Here is a 25,581-nt window from a genome sequence, read left to right on the forward strand (position 1 = left end):
ATATTTTTATATGATATGGATTTTATGCTTATTGAATTATTGTAAAATTATTTGTTACGAAGAGCTGAACTTGACGGACAAATCGCACCTACAATCTTCATGAGACTAAAATTTCAAGGAAAATTTGTTTTATCTCCTGATTCCTGATGCTAATTTTACGAGAGACTCAGGAAGAGGTGAAGAGAGCCGCTGCTGCTACTGCTACTACTGCTGCTGCCGCTGCGTTCCTGGAACCTACTCTCTCCATCCTCGCAGTCATAATTCACAAACTGATAATTATTTTCTCCTTTTGAGCGGATTGTAAGAAAGATAACAATCTCCCCTACTGTAACAGCGCTAACCCCAACAGCACCGTCTCACATTTCTCTATCGGTTTTCTAGGAATTATTTCTTGTTTTTGTTGGGTTTATCATCACTGACCCTCACCGTGTGCTTCTTGTTTACTAGAATTTTAATTTTAGAATTGTTTTAGTAAAGATCTAGGAAGGTATTTAACATAAAGTGATATTCAGTATTAAGATGCTCGTCATAACATTTGGGTTTATCTAATATTGTAATTCTTCCAATATTATGTCTGCTTTGAGATGGGTTGTCAAAATTTCAATTTTGCTTAGACGTTCCGCCGGAAATGACGTAACTAATATGCTGATTGACCATATTAGGACGTGTCCCAGACGGATTGACGACAAACCCATCACGCGACTCTAGATGGATAGAATTAAATTCAATCTCCTTATCTCTCGTTGACCCGATAAGTGCTTAAACCCGGGAGTAGTATCAGAACGCAGCCATCCGCGGCCTACAACTCTATTCCCAGAACGGATCAATTAAGTCAACAGTTAATTAATCTGTATTAATTATCTCATCGGTTCTCAGCGTGTAACCGCTGGATTGGTATCAATAATTCCAGTAATTAATCTATAATCAATCAGCTGCGCATTGTTGCGGTTTCCAAGAGACCACTCCTACTACACGCCCCCTGGTGGAATCAAGGACTCTTTCCGGAGCCCAACTGGCACCTCCTCCTTGTGGAAGGTTCTTAGAGAGCTGACGAAAAAAATGTTTTTTGTTAGTTCAAAAATAAAGCGTAAATGGATGAAAACTAAAAACAATCTTGATTGGCTTGTCCCGGATCTCTCAGATCGCCAGCAGCTTGTCCCGGATCTCTCAGATCGCCAGCAGCTTGTCCCGGATCTCTCAGATCGCCAGCAGCTTGTCCCGGATCTCTCAGATCGCCAGCAGCTTGTCCCGGATCTCACAGATCGCCAGCAGCTTGTCCCGGATCTCTCAGATCGCCAGCAGCTTGTCCCGGATCTCTCAGATCGCCAGCAGCTTGTCCCGGATCTCTCAGATCGCCAGCAGCTTGTCCCGGATCTCTCAGATCGCCAGCAGCTTGTCCCGGATCTCACAGATCGCCAGCAGCTTGTCCCGGATCTCTCAGATCGCCAGCAGCTTGTCCCGGATCTCTCAGATCGCCAGCAGCTTGTCCCGGATCTCACAGATCGCCAGCAGCTTGTCCCGGATCTCTCAGATCGCCAGCAGCTTGTCCCGGATCTCTCAGATCGCCAGCAGCTTGTCCCGGATCTCTCAGATCGCCAGCAGCTTGTCCCGGATCTCTCAGATCGCCAGCAGCTTGTCCCGGATCTCACAGATCGCCAGCAGCTTGTCCCGGATCTCACAGATCGCCAGCAGCTTGTCCCGGATCTCTCAGATCGCCAGCAGCTTGTCCCGGATCTCACAGATCGCCAGCAGCTTGTTTCGTCTCTTCGAGGTTTAGCAGCATTCAAAAGGTTTCACTGGAGCCTAAAATTTCTAATGTTTGATTTTTCATCTTTTTGAGAAATTCATTCTATATAAAGTGAACTGGGATATAAATATGTAGATATAGAATACTTCATTTTACAGATATAAATGATAGAACCGGAGAAGGGGTTTACAGGGTGTCCCCTGACTTTATCCTGACTATTCCCCGCTGACCCGGAGAAGGGGTTTACAGGGTGTCCCCTGACTTTATCCTGACTATTCCCCGCTGACCCGGAGAAGGGGTTTACAGGGTGTCACCTGACTTTATCCTGACTATTCCCCGCTGACCCGGAGAAGGGGTTTACAGGGTGTCCCCTGACTTTATCCTGACTATTCCCCGCTGACCCGGAGAAGGGGTTTACAGGGTGTCACCTGACTTTATCCTGACTATTCCCCGCTGACCCGGAGAAGGGGTTTACAGGGTGTCCCCTGACTTTATCCTGACTATTCCCCGCTGACCCGGAGAAGGGGTTTACAGGGTGTCAGCTGACTTTATCCTGACTATTCCCCGCTGACCCGGAGAAGGGGTTTACAGGGTGTCCCCTGACTTTATCCTGACTATTCCCTGCTGACAAGCGCGTTGTTTATCCTGGATTTGATCCAATCAATTAACACAGTCAAACACAATAGAACATAGACGTAAACCGTCTGTAACAATCTGTAACAATCTCATCAAATTTCCAAGACTTTTTATGAATTTTCTGACATTTCCCTGACTGTGTTTTGTCACTGATATTTGATTCAAATACTATGTTTTTTCTTTGATTATCGCGAAAGTAGAAATGGAGAAAAGGTTTTAAGTCACTGAGTGCTATAGTTACACACAGTGCTGAAAATTAAACTCGGGGGGGAATAAATGCACTTTACGAACCTCACCTGGTTAAACTATCAAACAAAAGCACTTTGGTGTTTTTATGTCTAAGGTGAAATGACTGAGAAAGAGGGGGAGGAGAGAGAGAGAGAGGAGAGAGACCGGGAGAGAAAGAACAGATTCACTTTAGGCCGATGGCAACTTTCACTTAGTTGTCTGACTGGTTCTGAGGAGAAACAACTGTTGTTTTAATCAAAGAACAAGAACAGAAATGAAACAGATGCGGTCTATATCTGTCTGGCAGTTCTAAAAAACATTATCATCAAACTTTTCCTAAAACAAATCAAACTGTTCTTCCATCCATGTATCCCGGCTAGATAGAAAAACTCTGAGCGCCGACCCGCGGCCGGCAATCTACCACTTTCAGATCGAGTTGAGGCCTGAGCGCGAGGATGGCTGATTCTTTGAACAACTGTATCGTTCACTTTGCCAAATCGGAAAAAATATATAGCAATTTGAAATTAGATCGAACGCATTTAGATGATTTTAAAATATCGGGTCGAAACAGCCCGAAAAAACCGCCAAATATCATATACCGTCAACTGCTGCCACCGTTCGGCCGAACTGTACATTAAAACAAAACGTCGGTGTTCATTTTGTTGAATACAGAGAATCTGAATTTGTTATTCAATGATCATTAGGTGCGCTATCAATTACAGATATTATTGAATTGTGTTAAGTAAAATTTCAAATTATTTAAGACCTTACCGCAGGAGGTTTCACTCTACATTCAACAGCCGCCTAGGTCACGTGAACTCTCGCTACGTCACGTAGTTTCTCGCGTTGAAAGACGCCATTACCGTTGAAATCTCTCGACAAATTGCGTGATTTCAAAAGTTTACTTGCCACAAGTAAGTTTTTAAGAAATTTATATCACAAACAATGACATCTTTTCTGTACAAGCCGTACATGAAATATGACCACTTAACTGATTTTGGGAGGTTTTGAATTGAGCTGTTTATGTCAGCGAACCACGGGCGGGTCGATAGGAACTACTGTCGTTTCGGGCAGTAAACATCAGTTTACATTTTAGAAAATCGGTATTGCGCAATCACACAAATTCAATTTAGATTTATTGTACAAAAATAATTGTTTATTTCTTAAGCTCATTCGAGTGTTATCAATTTTTGTATAAATTAAATGGATGATTAAATGTTGTATATTTATAGCGCACTTTTTACTGGTAAAAAGATGGAATCGGAGATGGTTCCATGTGAAGAGCAATTAATTGTTTTAACTAGTAACAGCCCTGAAAATAGTAGCAATATTCATCAGCATGGTAAAAACTTTTAGCATATATATTATTATGAATTTATCCTGGAAGGTTTCATTTTCTTGATCTTGAAAATGCATTTATTCCAAAATAAAACAAATTAAGTTTGATAAATTGTGTAATATGAATTATAGAAATTTATCAAGTAAGAATAATTAAGATAAATAACTTGTTGTTATCAACATTCAACATAAGGTTTAATACTTTTAGATTTGAGAGTAATCAAATATTTAAACTACAACTATTTGTTAGATACCAGCGTCATTTTGCTCAAGTTCTGATTTTCTTCATTTCGTAACTTTTGATTTAATTTTGTAACAAATAAAGACGATGGTCTTGGGGAACCTGATCATAAGAGGATTTGTGTCGAGGTGGAAACATGTGCATTAGACAATGAACACTCAACTGATCAGTCTATTAAGGTACAAATTACTTTCATCTCAGTTCATTTTACAATTCTTAAGCATTTACTCTATTTGTCTTACCCTTAAAAATTAGAAAGAAAAAACTTGTAAATTTTACAGTTTCACAATTCTTAGTTTTGTAAAATGTTTAACTGTGTATTTTCTTACCTCAAAAATTGTAATAACCTTTGATTTAGTTAAAATTGTCTCATAATTGTGAAACAGAACTCAGAATTGTTTACTTTCATCCGAGTTCTAAAACATTGTCCAATCGTATCTCTCTAAACCTTGGAATAATATTTACCCATTTTAAATTTTTCAGCAAATTCTGTTCAACATAAACAAAGCGATTTGTTTAAGACTCGATTGTATCGAAAACAAGGTCGAAATGATCAACGTTAGAACGAAATATTTAGAAGAGAAAGTTGAACAAATTCATTCACTTTTAAAACAAGATAATAATTCAACATCACCAATTGTCAGGTAAATAAATAATCAGGGGTTGAGTTGTTTGAGTCCCGGACCGAGCTGTTCAGTTCAGTTGCTCTAAAGTTGAACAGCGGATAGTCAAACATAGTTTAACAAACTTCTCAGTAAGGTAACTAATTTGAGTACAAAGGTTTGATTTGACACTAAAATCAGTTGTTGCATTGCAAATAACAGGAGTAAACCTCTATATGATACTTGAGCGTCAGACGTTGTACGAAACCGTAACAACGACTGGTATTCAGACTGTTATCTGGGTTGTATCTAAAAACAGTTTGAATATTGATGGTCTTATTTAGCTATGGATCTGATCCTGACTTCGCGTCCCTGAAAGTCAGAAAAAACTGTCATTTCTCTGAATATTTTCAGCACTACTGGAACGTCTCCGGTAGGTCGAGCTTCTAAAGGCACTTTATTAGTCGGTTTACCTCCTAAAACACATTCAGGTAAATAATCAATTTCATCAACTTTTCATGTTCCACATTTTGATCCGATTTTGTTGTCATTTGATGAAAATTGTGTTATTTTTGTTTAGATACAAATCGTGGCCTTGGACCGAATGTCACTTTGATCACATTGAATTGTGAAGGTAATAACTCTTGTCATCTCTGTCTAGTCATGCCTGCTGTGATGTGTATGTCACAGTCGTGATGGTCAGATATCAGATACCGCGGTACATGAAGTTTCAGTTGGTTTCATTGAATTCATGTTTATTGTCATTCAAACAGTTCATGACGAGTTTAATTCATGACTGAAATGAAACCAAACTGAACCTGATGTTTCATTCGATACATTCTCATCAGAATATTTTAAGAGGAGGATTATCCATTTGATAGAGGATTATCCGTTTAATCTGTTTTAGAGGATTATCCTAATGGAAGTTGGCTCGGTGATGACACTAATCCTGAAATGAGAGTTCGGGTTCCGATATCTCACAGGTAACTAACTATGCCCTATTTCCATTATCAACTAATTGAATCATCGACTTAAATTATCACAAAATTTTGAATAGGCCTCTTTCAACGAGAGGTCATTGTATATGATATTTGAATGATTAACCTTCAGCTAAAAGAGGTCCTCTTTGTCTCTTATTTACAGCGATATGTTACATATTCATTCAAATTGTCGAACAGCGGAGAAAATGGCTTTAACGATGTTAGATTATCTATTTGATCGCGATACGCAGGCGATGTCTAATCTCTCTGGTCAGGGTAAACATGGCAAGAAACAATTAGATCCACTTTTCATTTATGGAATCAGATGTAAGTTTATTCTGGATATTAGTTTTAACTGATAGGGTGTAGGGTGAGGGGCGTGAAGGTCTGAGGGGGTTTGGTGAGGGGGGTGAAGGTCTGAGGGTGCCGGGTGAGGGGGTGAAGGTCTGAGGGTACTGGGTGAGGGGCGTGAAGGTCTGAGGGTGCTGGGTGAGGGGGGTGAAGGTATGAGGGTGCAGGGTGAGGGGGTGAAGGTCTGAGGGTGCCGGGTGAGGGGGGTGAAGGTCTGAGGGTGCTGGGTGAGGGGCGTGAAGGTATGAGGGTGCAGGGTGAGGGGCGTGAAGGTCTGAGGGTGCTGGGTGAGGGGCGTGAAGGTCTGAGGGTGCCGGGTGAGGGGGGTGAAGGTCTGAGGGTGCTGGGTGAGGGGGGTGAAGGTATGAGGGTGCAGGGTGAGGGGCGTGAAGGTCTGAGGGTGCTGGGTGAGGGGCGTGAAGGTCTGAGGGTGCAGGGTGAGGGGAGTGAAGGTCTGAGGGTGCCGGGTGAGGGGGGCGAAGGTCTGAGGGTGCCGGGTGAGGGTCCAGGCTACAGATTGAATCCTATATTGGTTCTTCAATCTTGTTTCTCTAGTTCATGAATATTTTCTATCTGTTTCTAGGTCATTTAATACAACGTTTCGGTATTTCTGAAAATGATTGGCATCGGATAAAGCTAAATATTGATTCGAAATGTCGGACTGCGTTCCGGCGTAAAGTGCGGGGTCAATCGTTGTCGGTGAAAGCATTTAGAGGAAAGAATCCGTATTATACACATCAGATATTAGGAACTCATTCAGATGCTGCATCTATGAACAGTGACGAGGATTCAATGCAGAACGATGAGGATGATCTCAGAATTCATCAGGTACTAAAATACTGCAACTCAATTATACACTTCCACAGTTACTGGATCCACTTCCACAGTTACTCGATCCACTTCCACAGTTGTGAGTTAACTCATTTAAAATGAGAACTAAACTCAAGAGTTAACTTCATCCATACTCTCCACTATTAAACTTGATCCTGATATGCATTGTAGCAAGTCAACTTGTGTGTTGCTCTATTTAGGCTTAATTTTCACAAACCGTCAATAAGTGCTGAAAAATGCTACCTATTTTTTTATTGACGAGTTATCTGAAAAGTTTTTGACTTTGGTTTAGTGAAAATATTATTTGATATAATATGTTGATCAGTTTTAAGTTAACAATTAATATATTACAGTTATGATGAAGGAAATTCATTAGTCTGGAGAAAATGCAAGATACTCCGTTATTAGAATATCGATTAATATACATTTGATGGTCTTCGAAAATAAAATTTAATTTGCTAAAAATTCTTCCTGTGGCATGCGAGTCTGCCGCTTTACCGGAGGATGCTGAATGCATTCACTTAAAATAGTTCCATTAAAAAATCGATTTTATACGCGGATTCTCCTTTGTAAAGCTATTGCGATGATGCAATTATTCATGTTTAAACTAATTACGTTGAACAATTAAAGAAGTTTGACTCAGAAAAGATATCTGTATTCCTCACATGCCACAGTAGATTAGCTAGGCTTAATAAGATCTGAACCGTTCGGTGCTGCCCCTATGAGTAACGATAGCGGAATTTCTATGAACTAATATAGACACGGGACTCCATCAGAGTTCAGAATTAAACTCTTAACTCACTCACTGGATCAGAGTGATGATTAGTTGAAATTACTATAGGTCTTTCAGTAAGTGTTTACGCTGATTTTAGGGTCAGGTTCACAGCGGTTTAGAAATGCAGCACCAGAATGTGACTTGTACCCTACAGAATCAGGATCTATCAACGACTGGTGAAATACAGGTGCTACACGCAACTCCAGAACAGTTAGCACAATTACAACAAACTCATCAGATACAGATATTACACGGAGATCAGGTTATACAGGTATGTACCACAGGGAGGTGGGCTCCATTCCAGGGGGATCAATGGTACTGCAGGAGGAGGGCTCTATACCAGGGGATCAATGGTACTGCAGGGGGAGGGCTCCATACCAGGGGATCGATGGTTCTGCAGGAGGTGGGCTCCATACCAGGGGGATCAATGGTACTGCAGGAGGATGGCTCCACACAAGGTGGATCGATGGACCAGAGGGATCAATGTTACTGCAGGAGGATGGCTCCACACAAGGTGGATCATGGTACCATGCGAGGTGATGATATGACAGAAGGAACTAAGGAAGTTTAGTGCTCAGTATTTCATGTGTTGGTTTCTATATTTGCAGCATATTCAGGATGTAGCTGTATCGATGAGTCAAACTGATGCAATGCATCATCAGCATTCGCTTCAAAATCAGGTACAATTACATCATCATCATCATCATTCACTTCAAAATCAGGTACAATTACATCATCATCACCATCATCATCATCATCATCATCATCATCATCATCATCATCATCATCAGCTGTGAGTTCACTGATGAGAACTCTTACTGTTCAACTGGTGGAACCATTAATGATGATATTTATGGATGTATTTTCAGGATGACCCTGGTAGCAACAATCGCGTAACCGTTTCATTGACATCTAATGATGGTATTACAGAAAGTGTTCATATTAAACCTTGTCCAGATGATTAAATTAAGTTTTATTGTTGGTATTCGTGTGATATGTTTCTATGAACAGTTATCGAGTCTTTGTTTAATAAAGTTTTATTAGTATCAAGTGTTAAAGAAACATTAAACATTGTTTTCATGCTTGTTGTATGTGTCTAAGAATACCAGGGAATTAGATGATGAGAACCCTTGAACCACGAGGAGAGAGGATCAACCAGTTTCAAACCTATATTGGAATAAACTGGTCACTGAGTCGTCATCAAGCTGATTAATATAGTTTTCACATCTAATTTCTTTTCAATATTGCATAAAATTGATGTATTATTCAGCATCAGGACCACTCTGAATCAGTATCAGTAATTACTGGGTATGAACCCGGGACAGCCTGTACATCCTCTATTCAGCATCACTTTTGTTGATATCAACATTTCACCGTATGGTGCTGCCGCAATGCTCATCGTTAGCGGGATTTTCATACACTAACGTTAGTCAACTCTGGCAAGCTAGGGTTACGGAGGGCACATCGATTGCCAGAGGTGACTTTAGCTAGTGTATGAAAATTCCGCTAACGATGAGCATAGCGGCAGCACCGTGCGGCCGGAACTACCCCTGTACATCCTCTATTCAGCATCAGGACCGCTCTGAATCAGTATCAGTAATTACTGGGTTCGAACCCGGGACACCCCTGTACATCCTCTATGCAGCATCACTTTTGTTGATATTAACATTTCACCGTATGGTGCTGCCGCTATGCTCATCGTTAGCGGGATTTTCATACACTAACGTTAGTCAACTCTGGCAAGCTAGGGTTACGGAGGGCACATCGATTGCCAGAGGTGACTTTAGTTAGTGTATGAAAATTCCGCTAACGATGAGCATAGCGGCAGCACCGTACGGGCGGCAAACCCCTGTACATCCTCTATTCCGCATCAGGACCGCTCTGAATCAGTATCAGTAATCACAGGGTTCGAACCCGGGACATCCCTGTACATCCTCTATACAGCATCAGCACCATTCTGAATCAGTATCAGTAATTACTGGGTTCAAACCCGGAACACCTCCGCACATCCTCTATTCAGCATCAGGACCACTGAACCAGTATCAGTAATTAATGGATTCGAACTCGGGACACCCCTGTACATCCTCTATTTAGTATCAGGATCACGCTGAACCAGTATCAGTAATTACTGGGTTCGAACCCGGGACACCTCCGTACATCCTCTATTCAGCATCAGGACCACTGAACCAGTATCAGTAATTAATGGATTCGAACCCGGGACACCCCTGTACATCATCTATTCAGCATCACTATTGTTGAGATATAAACATTTCACCGTATGGTGCTGCCGCTATGCTCATCGTTAGCGTGATTTTCATACACTAACGTTAGTCAACTCTGGCAAGCTAGGGTTACGCAGGGCACATCGATTGCCAGAGGTGACCTTAGTTAGTGTATGAAAATTCCGCTAACGATGAGCATAGCGGCAGCACCGTACGGCCTGTACTCCCAAGTACATCCTCTATTCAGCATCAGGACCACGTGAATCAGTATCAGTAATTACTGGGTTCGAGCCCGGGACACCCCTGTACATCCTGTATTCAGCATCAGGACCACTCTGAATCAGTTTCAGTAATTACTGGGTTCGAGCCCGGGACACCCCTGTTCATCCTCTATTCAGCATCAGTACAACTCATAATTAGTAATTACTGGGTTCGCACATCAGGACCACTCGGAATCTGTGTCAGTAATTACTGGGTTCGAGCCCGGGGCACCCCTGTACATCCTCTATTCAGCATCAGGACCGCTCTGAATCAGTATCAGTAATCATTGGGTTCGAGCCCGGGGCACCCCTGTACATCCTCTATTCAGCATCAGGAATCAGTATCAGTAATTACTGGGTTCGAGCCCGGGACACCCCTGTATATCCTCTATTCAGCATCAGGACCGCTCTGAATCAGTATCAGTAATCATTGGGTTCGAGCCCGGGACACCCCTGTACATCCTCTATTCAGCAGCAGGAATACTGAACCAATATCAGTAATTACTGGTTCTCGAACCCGGGACACCCCTGTACATCCTCTATTCAGCATCAGGACCACTCTGAATCAGTAACAATAGACCGAGTTCGAACCCATTACAGCGGTTTATCTTTCCTCCTCCCAGCACTACATCTGTCAATATTCTACATTTTCGATAGATGGCGCATGTGAAAGTATGGTTCATTCAAAATTTCTATATTGTCAATTCCAAAAGTTTGCTAGTTCAGCAAAATTCCAATAGATGGCGAATATATCTGTATTTCCCATTTTGTAGGCCCTATATGTACCATCTATGGATGAAGGGCTCCATCCTCACGGTTTAACACCTGTGTACACTGATCATCCAAATGAAAAATTCCACACTGATATTTTCTGTTGAACCGTTAGATTAGAATTTATTTCCATAATAATAATATTAATAATAATTATAATTAACACATAGAGTACAATTTGAAATCACATGAAGTTTAAATGTACAACAATATATTCAGTTATATCCCGTTTCTACAGTCAATAATATTGTTTTGTATTTGGTTTTGTTAACAATGTTTGCTTCAATTGAATAAATTTATACATTAATTGCAGTAAAATACATGTACATGATGAAAGCATTAATCAATGGTCATAGCTATTTTCCAATTTCACTGGTTCAACCGAGTGGGACGACTATATTTCACAAATAATTTACCGGTCTTAACTGCAGTAAGAGAAAGAGTCTACTGTATTTCACAAACTCTTACTCAGTATTTGACTCGGGCTAGAATTTTACCGGTCTGCAATAAGAGACAGATCGTTTTGACTGAAGCCTAGCTGTACGGAGTTGACCAGAGTTTTCAATACGAACCACAAATACATGATTTCAACATTAACTAGTTACAAACAGTGTGATTTAACAAATGGAAGGAAAAAATAGTAGATCACTTTTGTTGTGAGTGAGAAGTGAATTTTCAGTTCATCCTATCATCTATAACATCTAATATTTGAAAAACTTCTGTCAACAAAATGTTTAAACTGGTTTCATGACTAGTAACTCAATATATTATTATGATTGTAAGAATCTAATTCCACAGTTTAGACTCCATGGTTTCAGTATCTGAACTCACATTCAGAAATCTCCTGGGTCAAGCATCGATGACATTTTGATTCGAGTCATTTGAAGATAAATCTTCCACTGCCCGATGAGACGGGTTCGAATTCTGAATTTTGGAACCGTCCTTCGACCTCGGGACAAAGTTGCACAGTCAATACTTCAGATTTGTGACCAGCCTAACACCTCCTCATTTCTATAGCCAATAGACTTAAATAATACTAGTCATAAGACTTGTAACTGTTTACATAGTTAAAGACTGTACATCATCTCATCCCTGGTGAAAGATATATTCAGTAAGACCCATATCTACGTAGGTATCAATCAGCAATCAGTGAATCATACAGCTACTGATTGAATATACCTATGTTTATAAGTGTGGCTGTACATTATCGAGTCTATATTGCACAAAAAGTGTTTATTGCAAAGAAACAAAAACTGATCAAAGCTTGTAACTACAATAATTGATAGTTTGTAAAGATTGAATATGTGGTTCTATACAGCGTGACTATCTCAACTCTACTTACTATTAAACTGCACTTTTAAAATGACTAGATAAATCTATATCAAATATTTACTGAATATCTTGAATAAATTGTTTTGTTGTAAATACAATATATTGCTTTTTATCTGTGAAAACAAACAAGATTTTTTAGATGAAAACTTTTCCTAAAAAAAAACTATAACAAAAATCTAGAAAAACAGATCTTTACGCTCTTTTCCAAAATCGGTGATCAGATTCATTTCTAGAAAAGCGAACGAATATATTATGTAAAAAACAGGCTACAGCAAAATATGTGAGAAATGATAAAAATTCGGTGGGATTTTTATTGTTTTTGTGGAATTATCTTCAATAGAATTCAATGGAATGTAGTTGATTCAAACCCAGGAATGATTATCAAAAACAAAACAACATTCGGGATCTTTCATCTTAAACCTGGGCCTGGTTTTATAGACCAGGTATCAAAGTTACCTCCACGGATAAATCCTTAAACCGGATCTAAATCTATCAAACCAGTTTTTGAATAAACGTAACAAACATTCGGGTTCATCGTGTAAAAACTAGATCGCTATCAAAACTAACTCATACAATCAGTTATAGGTGGCGCTATATTAGCCATAAATCTAGGGTTAGTCGTTATAGCAGTTACATTAATCATGATAAAAAAAAACCTAGCATCAGATTATACAGCTTGATTAAATACACCCTGAATCTATAGCGGGTCTCTCAGTGATCTAGTTAACTATGGGCCTCTATAACAAACAATCATACAATTCATCGATGAATAAATATAATCAGCTGCTCCTCAAATATTAAACCAGGATTATTATATAATGGTACATAGTACTTACAACCTCTGTTTTTATCGCTATTTGTCGAAAAAGTGATCAGGTTTTATACGTTTGAGAGAGCGACAATGGTTTATAGAATATTTGACCTGACAGTTGTAAGGTTTGTTGGAGAGAGAGAAAGGAAGATTATTTAGATATTACTGATTTATACACTGATATAGATAGAGCTATCATTTACATATTACGCTGTAATACGCCGTATTACATTCCGTGTATTACATTCAAATATATACAGTCGCAAATAATTTGCATAATTTATTCGTAAGTTACAACTGGACTTCATGAATATTGATAAGGTTATCGTGATTTTGTCAATAACTCAAGCGAGATGTACTGTACGCATATATTAACTTCCATTTAAATATTTGATTAATCATCCATTATTTCAACAATGCCGCACACTTAAACCATCGTATATAAGTTGCTAAGTTACGGTAATGATAATTATTACACGATAAACGGAAAGCATTGTTGCGCGATAATGAAAAATACAAAAGCATTCGTTATAGATATAAAAAACTGATTCATTTTAAAAATGAATTTTAACCTAAGCCATTGTTGATGCGCACGTATTTCCAAGGGGACTTTATCTAGTTTGACTAGTGGTGATAACAATCTCAAAATAAGTATGAGGGTTCTTTGAGTTCTACATGAGCTCACCAGGGGGCAGGCGGGGGGTACATTAGTAATACTGTTTCTCAAAATAATAAGATATAAGCTAAGTATTGCACAATGCTATAAAATTAGTGACATACAAAGATCTTTTTTTTAATCTTTCTTTAGTTGTAAACAAATAAAGCTAAAAATTAACAAAAAATGTATCTAGAATATTAGGTAAGTAGAGCCATAGTAAGAGTTACCGGTAGCCATAGAGTTACCGGTAGTCATAGAGTTACCGGTAGCCATAGAGTTACCGGTAGCCATAGAGTTACCGGAAGCCATAGAGTTACCGGTAGCCATAGAGTTACTGGTAGTCGTAGAGTTACGGTAGCTTGGAGTTACCAGTAACCTTGGTAAATATTTGGCAGTAAATTAAAGATCTATATTCCATGAGATAAATTGAGATGAACAGTTTGAAGGTACAGGGTTCATTGTGGGAAGAGGGTTGCTCCATTGAGCCAAATGGGGTGGCTCCAGATGAAAGACTGTCGTGTGTTGAGTTTAACAATAAAGATTTAAGCTACCAAAATTTTGCTACAGCTGCTGCTAAACAAATCAATCAGATCTCTACAGATGACAGATTCTATTTACATCATGTCAGTCGTTACCATGGTAATGAACAATAATGTCTAATCAGAATCGGAGCTCGCTCCTCGTGCGGAACCGTTGCTCAGGAACGTGGTACGACTACTACTGCCCTCTTGTGTCACAGACTGAGTCGCTTCTTCAACCTACAGCGATAAAATATATAAATGAGTGGTCGGTATAGAATCACCTCCCCCTGACTCACCGCACCTCCCCCTGACTCACCGCACCTCCCCCTGACTTACTGCACCTCCCCCTGACTCACCGCACCTCCCCCTGACTCACCGCACCTCCCCCTGACTTACCGCACCTCCCCCTGACTTACTGCACCGCCCCCTGACTCACCGCACCTCCCCCTGACTCACCGCACATCCCCCTGACTCACCACACCTCCCCCTGACTCACCGCACCTCCCCCTGACTCACCGCACCTCCCCCTGACTTACCGCACCTCCCCCTGACTCACCGCACATCCCCCTGACTCACCACACCTCCCCCTGACTCACCACACCTCCCCCTGACTCACCGCACCTCCCCCTGACTCACCGCACATCCCCCTGACTCACCACACCTCCCCCTGACTCACCGCACCTCCCCCTGACTCACCACACCTCCCCCTGACTCACTGCACCTCCCCCTGACTCACCGCACCTCCCCCTGACTCACCGCACCTCCCCCTGACTCACCGCACATCCCCCTGACTCACCGCACCTCCCCCTGACTCACCGCACATCCCCCTGACTCACCGCACCTCCCCCTGACTCACCGCACCTCCCCCTGACTCACCGCACCTCCCCCTGACTCACCGCACCTCCCCCTGACTCACTACACCTCCCCCTGACTCACCACACATCCCCCTGACTCACTGCGCCTCCCCCTGACTCACCGCACCTCCCCCTGACTCACCATACCTCCCCCTGACTCACCGCACCTCCCCCTGACTCACCGCACCTCCCCCTGACTCACCGCACATCCCCCTGACTCACTGCGCCTCCCCCTGACTCACCGCACCTCCCCCTGACTCACCATACCTCCCCCTGACTCACCGCACCTCCCCCTGACTCACCGCACCTCCCCCTGACTCACCACACCTCCCCCTGACTCACCGCACCTCCCCCTGACTCACCGCACCTCCCCCTGACTCACCGCACATCCCCCTGACTCACCACACCTCCCCCTGACTCACCGCACCTCCCCCTGACTCACCATACCTCCCCCTGACTCACCGCACATCCCCCTGACTCACCACACCTCCCCCTGACTCACCGCACCTCCCCCTGACTCACCATACCTCCCCCTGACTCACCGCACCTCCCCCTGACTCACCGCACCTCCCCCTGACTCACCACACCTCCCCCTGACTCACCGCACCTCCCCCTGACTCACCACACCTCCCCCTGACTCACCGCACCTCCCCCTGACTCACCGCACCTCCCCCTGACTCACCGCACCTCCCCCTGACTCACCGCACATCCCCCTGACTCACCGCACCTCCCCCTGACTCACCGCACCTCCCCCTGACTCACCGCACCTCCCCCTGACTCACCGCACCTCCCCCTGACTCACCGCACCTCCCCCTGACTCACCGCACATCCCCCTGACTCACCACACCTCCCCCTGACTCACCACACCTCCCCCTGACTCACCGCACCTCCCCCTGACTCACCGCACCTCCCCCTGACTCACCACACCTCCCCCTGACTCACCGCACCTCCCCCTGACTCACCGCACCTCCCCCTGACTCACCGCACCTCCCCCTGACTCACCATACCTCCCCCTGACTCACCGCACCTCCCCCTGACTCACCGCACCTCCCCCTGACTCACCGCACATCCCCCTGACTCACCGCACCTCCCCCTGACTCACCGCACCTCCCCCTGACTCACCGCACCTCCCCCTGACTCACCGCACCTCCCCCTGACTCACCGCACCTCCCCCTGACTCACCGCACCTCCCCCTGACTCACCGCACATCCCCCTGACTCACCGCACCTCCCCCTGACTCACCGCACCTCCCCCTGACTCACCGCACCTCCCCCTGACTCACCGCACCTCCCCCTGACTCACCGCACCTCCCCCTGACTCACCGCACATCCCCCTGACTCACCGCACCTCCCCCTGACTCACCGCACATCCCCCTGACTCACCGCACCTCCCCCTGACTCACCGCACCTCCCCCTGACTCACCGCACCTCCCCCTGACTCACCGCACCTCCCCCTGACTCACCGCACCTCCCCCTGACTCACCGCACATCCCCCTGACTCACCACACATCCCCCTGACTCACCGCACCTCCCCCTGACTCACCGCACCTCCCCCTGACTCACCGCACCTCCCCCTGACTCACCGCACCTCCCCCTGACTCACCGCACATCCCCCTGACTCACCACACCTCCCCCTGACTCACCACACCTCCCCCTGACTCACCGCACCTCCCCCTGACTCACCGCACCTCCCCCTGACTTACCGCACCTCCCCCTGACTCACCACACATCCCCCTGACTCACCGCACCTCCCCCTGACTCACCGCACCTCCCCCTGACTCACCACACATCCCCCTGACTCACCGCCCCCTGACTCACCGCACCTCCCCCTGACTCACCGCACCTCCCCCTGACTCACCGCACATCCCCCTGACTCACCACACATCCCCCTGACTCACTGCACCTCCCCCTGACTCACCACACCTCCCCCTGACTCACCGCACCTCCCCCTGACTCACCGCACATCCCCCTGACTCACCACACATCCCCCTGACTCACCGCACCTCCCCCTGACTCACCACACCTCCCCCTGACTCACCGCACATCCCCCTGACTCACCACACCTCCCCCTGACTCACCGCACCTCCCCCTGACTCACCGCACATCCCCCTGACTCACCGCACCTCCCCCTGACTCACCTCACATCCCCCTGACTCACCGCACCTCCCCCTGACTCACCACACCTCCCCCTGACTCACCGCACATCCCCCTGACTCACCACACCTCCCCCTGACTCACCGCACCTCCCCCTGACTCACCACACCTCCCCCTGACTCACCACACCTCCCCCTGACTCACCGCACCTCCCCCTGACTCACCGCACCTCCCCCTGACTCACCGCACATCCCCCTGACTCACCACACCTCCCCCTGACTCACCGCACCTCCCCCTGACTCACCGCACCTCCCCCTGACTCACCGCACCTCCCCCTGACTCACCGCACATCCCCCTGACTCACCACACCTCCCCCTGACTCACCGCACCTCCCCCTGACTCACCATACCTCCCCCTGACTCACCGCACATCCCCCTGACTCACCACACCTCCCCCTGACTCACCACACCTCCCCCTGACTCACCGCACATCCCCCTGACTCACCGCACATCCCCCTGACTCACCACACCTCCCCCTGACTCACCGCACCTCCCCCTGACTCACCGCACATCCCCCTGACTCACCACACCTCCCCCTGACTCACCGCACCTCCCCCTGACTCACCGCACATCCCCCTGACTCACCACACCTCCCCCTGACTCACTGCGCCTCCCCCTGACTCACCGCACCTCCCCCTGACTCACCGCACCTCCCCCTGACTCACCCTCTGCACCACCCCGACCCCTTGACTACTGATTCACTCACCTGAAGGCGGCTACAAATTGTCTGATAAGTTTTACTATTGAGAACATTTTCTGGAACACCTTGAAGTTCAAAACCGGAGTAGCATTTCTGAAATCATCAAAATAAACAAATTTATATCTCTAACTTCGGTTACAGAATGTGGAACAAGCAAGGTTACTGCGGTAAGTGAGGATCCACCAGGTGTCTCTAGCGTGCAGTAGGACGATCGAGATAGCTGATAGCCGACATACATTACTTACCCTAACCATAATCATCATACAAGCTAATTGATATGGATGTAATGATATATCTAATCTATCGCTCAACCAATCACAAACAGCTTTCATTTGCATCTCGTACCATTTCTGAAATACATATATCAGTTTCAGTATAGATACTCTGTGTGAAAACCTCTCCGTATAAATAAACACACACTTACCTCAAATATACTGAGAATGTAAAGTTCATCCGTGATTTTTTGACGTAAAATTTCATCGTTTCCTCGCATAAAATCAACGTAAGATTTTCCCAATTCATTGACAGGTTTCTGAAAAAAATGATGTCATAGTGAGAATTAATGGAGGCGGCCATTAAACAATCTATAGACAATTCGTTTATCTTTTCACTATGAATTATATGACATCATTGGGGGATTTATGGAGGCAGTCCTGTTTTCTAGCGACTTTCATGATGTCATAGGAGACTTCATGAAAGCAGACGGATGTTTTCTGGAGTATTTTTACGATGTCATAGTGGTATTTATGGAGGCAGCCATACTTACAGTAAGAGATAGAATTGAAGAGAAGAAACTTCCCTCATCGTATCGAGCTAGCTTAGCGAGAATATTCTCCAAAACACTCATTATCTTTAAAACAAAATTACAAATATTACAAATCAGACACTGATTCATTAAATCTGACCTTTTGATAAATGATTCAGAGACTAACCTTCTCTAAAAGTGACTTTGCCATTTGCTCTTGTACTTTTTCTAAGAATTCTTCGATTTTGGTGTGATACTGATGCTAAAAATAAAGCATCAAACAGATTCAAAAGTACAGACAAGACAACAATGACAGCAGTGGTAGGAAACTATACAATCACAGCAGTCAACCGAATGCACGCTCGCACACACCAGTCGGTCGGTCGGTCGGTCGGTCGGTCGGTCGGTCGGTCGGTCGGTCGGTCCGTCGGTCGGTCGGTCGGTCCGTCGGTCGGTCGGTCCGTCGGTCGGTCCGTCGGTCGGTCGGTCAACTTGTACCCACTCAAATTAGATCATTTTACACAGAACACTAACTTTCCCTCGATCCAAACCTTGGTCGTCGTAGTGATATAATTCCAGTCCAAAGGATGTTGTGTCAAACTGAGGTTTGCCTAATTATGAAGTTTGCCTGATTATCAATTGGTTGAGATATCATTAAAAGATTCAAAGATCAACTGTTCCAGAAATTGAGATGTCTGTGTGTCTGTCTGAATCTGTCTGTTTGTGTGTCTGTCTGTGTGTCTGTCTGTCAGTGTCTGTCTGTCTGTCAGTGTGTCTGTCTGTCAGTGTGTGGGCTGCTGCTGCTGCTGCTGCTGCTGCTGCTGCTGCTATGATTGAGAAGTCTAGTGGTGGATTAATGCAGGATATAGTTCTACCACAATAAAAGTACACTATCTATTTAACCTGAAGTATCACGTCTAAACTACCAAACAACACTCATTATAGAACTGAGTAACTCAGTAATTAGTTCATTTTCAATTAGTTAATTAGTTAAACTATGCGTCCAGAACTATAGAATCAGAGTGCTGAAGTTTGTCACGTTTCCTGTGAAAGACTAGTCCTATTTTTCTAGTACCGAGGTATAAATGAACTACTGTGTTCACTCAGTGGGTAAGAGAGAGAGAGAGAGAGGGGGAGAGAGAGAGAGAGAGAGAGAGAGAGAGAGAGAGAGAGAGAGAGAGAGAGAAGAGAGAGAGAGAGAGAGAGAGAGAGAGAGAGAGAGAGAGAGAGAGAGAGAGAGAGAGAGAGAGAGAGAGAGAGAGAGAGAGAGAGAGAGAGAGAGAGAGAGAGATAGAGAGAGAGAGAGAGAGGAGATAAGGGGCTGTTCAGGTGTGATGGATAGAAACACATTGCTGATTACAATATAACTGTATCTACTCGCAATACAAGTAATTACACACATTTACGATAGGTACAATAGGTACAATAGATGTGCATCGAATCTGTTTTTAATTTGTATAAGTTTTAGCTCTATTTAAACTATATAAACTTCAGATTAGAATCAACTACACATCGTGAAAACACTTTGAGTAACTAACAGTCTCCAGAAAAATCGAAATAAATTCCACTGGACTCCAGTTGCACGGTCAACAGATTGAATCAGTCTCAAGACTTCTCATCTTGGTACCAGTTTTATGATTACGCAATTGAATCCAGTGTATATATATATATATATATATCTGTACTACCTACTCATAACAATAAACAGTATATTTGGGTATATAGAAACAGTCTCACCATGTCAGCACCGCTGTCGAGGGCGCATAGTTTCAAGGCCTGGTTCTTACAATCAATAATCACATTCATCATTACACAGCATTCTATCGGGAATAAGTAATCAGTTCCTTTACTGCCTTTCTTTAACCACATTTCAAACGCTTTCAATGTCCTACAAAACATAATTATGACAATAATTACAGCTTTATTCAGTCATAAATTTACCCCAGCAAATCATCCATAACCAATTACAGTGCAATTTAATATAGCTAAACCAATCAGATTGCAGGATCGATGAAGCTTCTCAACCAATCAGATTGCAGGATGAAGTGTCTCAACCAATCAGGTTGCAGGGTAAAAGGGTCTGTTTCTTGTACATGGTTGATGGGGTTAGAGATGATTTGCTGATTACAAATTGAATACATTTCTCACACCACATATCACACTGTAACCTGTATATCCATCATACACTGTACCCCGATACACTGTACCCTGATACACTGTACCCCGATACACTGTACCCCGATACACTGTACTCTGATACACTGTACCCTGTATTTCCATTCTATATATAAAACCTTTAGATAGAAATTATCTGCTAAAGTAGAATGGTCACTTATAACATAAAATAAGTCTTTAGGTAGTTTCAATGTTTGTTTTAGCAGCCAAATAAATGTTCAATGTAACACTTATAGAAAATAACGGTTACATCCAGTATGAGAGAGAGAGAGAGATAGCTATTAATTAAACACACTTTTCGCCAATTAGATTCTGTTAGTTCACAGTATTTAGATTGTTTAATAGATGCATTCAGATCCTTATATAAGCTGTACATGCACATGTACATGCACATGTACATGTATATATACTATTGAAGTTATAAGCATAATAAATGATATTAGTTGAAAAGCTTTATAAACTCTGGGTTATTCTTAATAAAGCAAACTGTCAAATCTCAAAGATATTTTCAAATTTGAAACCTGAATTTTGATGAGAGGTGACAATTTTTCTGTATAAATGATTGAAAATGTGGCCCACTTTTCAACGCTCCAATTTTCACGGCAGTTCGCGCTGCATGTTATAAATTCTTTAAACACACATTGTTGACCTTCGGGTGATCCAGTGTATAATGTGTTCAAATAGCAATTCCGAATCCTTAAATACAATATAACATCTCACTAATCAACTCAATGTTTCCTCATTCTCTAAAACCAGACTTGGGTTCAGTTTCATGAAAATCTTTAAGCTAAAAACGGTTGAGTTTGATTTTGTTGTCATCTTGAAAACATGAAGCAACTACATGTACATGGAAATTGAACTTTTTGGAGAAACCCGAGTTTCATTTCTAAAACAGTTTATTCTAGAAAGATGAGACATCTTTTCTAGAGGTATCTTTAGATCAAATCACTAGTAGACAATTCGATGATCTCATGGGGGGAATTATGGAGACAGACATCCTTTCTGAAAGGGTCGACGGATCAAGGTACCTCAGGTGAAGGTAATAGGAATTCAATTAAATAAAATGAATTGATTTGAAAGTTTACCTCTTTCCTGCAGCTTCAATCATATCAGCAGCCATTAGTTTTAACCGGTGATCGAGATGTTCAGCGAATACCTCTTCAGGCCAGTGTAAATCACGTATAAACGACTGTAACGCATCTAATTTCCATAACATATCCTCAGATGTAGCACATCCATTACTGAAATAATCATCGCCATATTTCACTTTACTTTGACGACAAACTTTGTTCCAACCCTTGTGGCTACCTCCCCCCTACTGGAGTAGTGGTCTTACCCTTGTGGCTACCTCCCCCCTACTGGAGTAGTGGTCTTACCCTTGTGGCTACCCCCCCTGCTGTAGTAATGGTCTTACCCTTGTGGCTCCCAACGCTCTTTTTCAAATCCTTTATGAATTGATTGAGCGATTGAAGACTCCATCAGATCAACGTATCGTACGACTTGAGGTGCAAAAACATCCCGTAAATGGTTGTGAAATTTACCACCGTTTAAATTTTCTGAAACGAACAAAAAATGAGAAATTCTCATTGAAACAAGTTATCTCAGAGCCGACCATGGCAAGTGAGGATGCACCAGGTGTCACTAGTGTGCAGTAGGACAACAGTTACTGCGGCAATAGAGAATTCCACTTATGTCAAGTGAGGAACCACCAGGTGTCACTAGTGTTCAGTAGGACATTAACTACTGCAGCAATAGATAATTCCACTTATTTCATGTGAGATTCCACCAGGTGTCGCTATTATCGAGAATGAACTACGTTTAGGTTGAACAGTCGTATTGATACGGGCATGCCATCTGGCGGGATGTACCGGAGAATTTGTAAATGAATGAGTTAATGTATAACATACCGTCATTGCGTAGATAGTCATTGAGTAATTGGAATAGAGGGAAACTATCCCAGGTATCCGGGGGTTGACCTTCTAACACAGCATCCATATCAACAGCAAACAGTGACCAGAATATCTCAGCATGTTCAACGAGTAAATCACTAAACCAAGCAAATGCCTACAACATCAATATCAATAAATCATCATCAGTTCTGTATCACCACCAGGGGGCGTTCGTTACTCAATGTATATTTCATTTCAACCATAGCCCAGTTCACTGAATTCTAATTCTCTGAATCCCAGTTCCATGGTTAGTGTTTTTTTCCAATTTCAGTTTCACAGTTTGAATTATAACCTGTTTGTTGGTAGTTTCCAGTTCTATCTTCCACAGTTGTGGAAATTGATTCTTTAATTCTAAGTGACCAACAATTTGTAAGTTTTCAATGAAATATGAACTCATTAGTTACAACTGTGCAACTGGAGTCATCACCTTTAAGTCCAGAAGTAGTCTCTTTAATCTTATGGCTGGTCACAAATTGTAAGATAGGCTATAGATGGTGTTAAGCGATGTCCGTGTGATACTGGGTGCTGGTTAAAATTCAAATAAACTCTTGAGAAAAACTTCTGCCAAAACCTTCACATTTATATGTTAAATCATTTAATCGCCCAAGATATGAATTAGCAGAAATATCAGAATATTATTGTAAGCAACAGTTGTCATACACTGACAGTAAGCTTCAGAATGATTCATTGTTTCCTCAATTCAATATTTAGCTATTTTAGGTTTAAGTGTTCACAGTAGACTCGGTCTGACCAGGGATTTTCCAATCAAGTCAAATTTTAAAAGAAATTTCTCTAATAAAACGTAATAAGTTGTTTTAGTAAGAGGCTAACCCTAACAACTTGCAACCAAAATGGACCTGCTAACCCTAACTCATAACCCATGCTTGTCCATAACCCTAACCCTAGCTGCAGCCCCCAGCGGGATTTGAACCTGGGTCTCTCAGTTGCCAGTCCTCTGTCCTAACCACTAGACCACTGAGCTGTAGTGACTGACTGAGATTGGAAGTTTGTATCATTGGTGACCAGTCAGGTGTGGTGACTGGTGACCAGTCAGGTGTGGTAACTATATGCACTAATAATACCCACTATCATTGTCTGAGTTCCCAATTGCCAGCAGTGAAATTATACCAGCAACGAGGGGCATCAGAGGAGAATGTGTCCCAGCAGTTTACTAGAACAACTTAGGAATCACATGCATTTCTATCCTCTTTGAATTGGTCTAACGGGTCCCAAGACAAACAAGAGTCTACTGTAACATTAAGCAGATATTTAGTAATTCAATTAATATCATATACATTGTGCTTGATTTTGATTAGTAGCAGGATTCAGAACCAGCAGGATTCAGAACCAGCAGGATTCAGAACCAGCAGGATTCAGAACCAGCAGGATTCAGAACCAGCTTAGAATCATTGAAATTCTTGATACTTTTTTTAAGCGAGAACTTTTCCCGAAATAGAAATCTTTTAAAAAATACCCGCGCTCGAATTTTCCTCGGATTTATGGGCTATAAAGAAACAACAACATTGCAATTTTCTGAATCATCAAAAATTTAACGATAAATTTTTTCTATTTTCTATCGAGTGGATAAATTTTTCTGTGAAATTCTCTTGTCAACCGTAATTTTTCTCTCTTCATTGATAAAATAGAATCTATTTAATTCTGAGACATGCACCTACTGAAACTAGAGTGAGAAAAACATGACACATCTTAAAAATGTCTAAAAAACACATTTTGTTCTGGCTATAAAAATTTAGCTACAATCTTGACTTTAAAAAGTGCTATCGATTAACAGATAATATAGAATAATGTGTGATGTATGAAAAAAGAATTTAAACAAATTTTAACATTTTTTCTTGTTCAAATTATGAATTCAAAAGTATTAAATCATATATCCAAAATGTACCTTTTCTTTTACAAGCCCCAAAAGAACTGAAATTTCTTTTTGGAAGTGTTCGTAAATTGCTCGCAGTATTTTATGGCCCAGCGATTTTCAATTAATAGAAACTCAGCCTGGTCTCACTTTTCGTAGGAGTCTTGCAGCGTTGGTCCATGTTTTCTGACGAGGACACCCTGAGTTTAACATTTACCGGTAAATATTTCTCAGATATCTCGATATCATGTTCCACAGTTGAGTCAGAGATTTAACTCTTCAATTATCAGTGGAATCTGATGAGCAACACTTTGTTGAAATAAAACCTCTTAATTGAGCTCTCTATATAAAACCCTTTCATCGTGGTTTCGAACTCTTATCGGGCAAAACGCTTGCACCCAACAGTATCTTAGTCAACATTTCAAATTTTTCATAAACAAAAATTAATCCTCGAAGAAAAACAACTTAATCAAAACGTGATGAGTTTTTACTTTCAAAGAAGAAATAACCAAAAATAAAACCAAATCGCAGAAATAGAATATTCTAAATTTTCAAGCAACGGAAAAAACCGTGTGGACAAAACTCACCGTTTTAAAGCCCTAAATTAAAAGACACAACACGTTAAATATGAGAAATAGAAAGAGAGAGAGAGAGAGAGAACATGCAACAATGGACTTGTGGTGTGGTCTGAACCAGTGGTGAGGTCGGAACTGTCACTGACCCCACACAATCATTGTAATGCTGAATTCACATTCTAGATACATTACACATTATGTTATTCTAGTGTAGCTATAAATCTGCAGCCTGGAACTCGCAACCCTTCAAACTTTCA

The 25,581-nt window shown here is 42.7% G+C and overlaps 2 protein-coding genes across 3 annotated transcripts in view; one reads left to right on the plus strand and one right to left on the minus strand.

Annotated features, from left to right (window-relative positions):
* The first annotated feature begins 3,445 nt into the window (after positions 1-3,445).
* On the plus strand, positions 3,446-8,783 carry LOC141914464 (protein BANP-like). Its single transcript, XM_074805687.1, has 12 exons — positions 3,446-3,525; positions 3,844-3,953; positions 4,275-4,369; positions 4,674-4,834; positions 5,207-5,283; positions 5,373-5,426; positions 5,700-5,775; positions 5,936-6,099; positions 6,707-6,951; positions 7,827-8,000; positions 8,338-8,409; positions 8,599-8,783. The coding sequence occupies exons 2-12, from the start codon at positions 3,866-3,868 to the stop codon at positions 8,692-8,694; spliced, it is 1,302 nt and encodes a 433-aa protein (XP_074661788.1). The 5' UTR covers positions 3,446-3,525; positions 3,844-3,865; the 3' UTR covers positions 8,695-8,783.
* Positions 8,784-11,116: 2,333 nt separating this feature from the next.
* LOC141914473 (calcium-dependent secretion activator 1-like) overlaps positions 11,117-25,581 on the minus strand; it is a 49,942-nt gene continuing 35,477 nt past the window's right edge. For both annotated transcript variants that reach the window (XM_074805699.1, XM_074805698.1), the window contains 12 exons: positions 25,337-25,348; positions 24,354-24,383; positions 22,838-22,994; positions 22,345-22,486; positions 22,016-22,171; positions 20,493-20,643; positions 18,943-19,017; positions 18,777-18,860; positions 18,435-18,542; positions 18,256-18,360; positions 18,017-18,103; positions 11,117-14,541 (listed from right to left, as the gene is read on the minus strand). In XM_074805699.1, coding sequence (XP_074661800.1) covers positions 14,440-14,541; positions 18,017-18,103; positions 18,256-18,360; positions 18,435-18,542; positions 18,777-18,860; positions 18,943-19,017; positions 20,493-20,643; positions 22,016-22,171; positions 22,345-22,486; positions 22,838-22,994; positions 24,354-24,383; positions 25,337-25,348 — 1,209 coding nt within the window. In that variant the 3' untranslated portion in view covers positions 11,117-14,439. The remainder of the gene's footprint in view (positions 14,542-18,016; positions 18,104-18,255; positions 18,361-18,434; positions 18,543-18,776; positions 18,861-18,942; positions 19,018-20,492; positions 20,644-22,015; positions 22,172-22,344; positions 22,487-22,837; positions 22,995-24,353; positions 24,384-25,336; positions 25,349-25,581) is intronic.

This window comes from Tubulanus polymorphus, unplaced genomic scaffold (genome assembly GCF_964204645.1).
Source record: "Tubulanus polymorphus unplaced genomic scaffold, tnTubPoly1.2 scaffold_25, whole genome shotgun sequence".
NCBI lineage: Eukaryota > Metazoa > Nemertea > Palaeonemertea > Tubulaniformes > Tubulanidae > Tubulanus > Tubulanus polymorphus.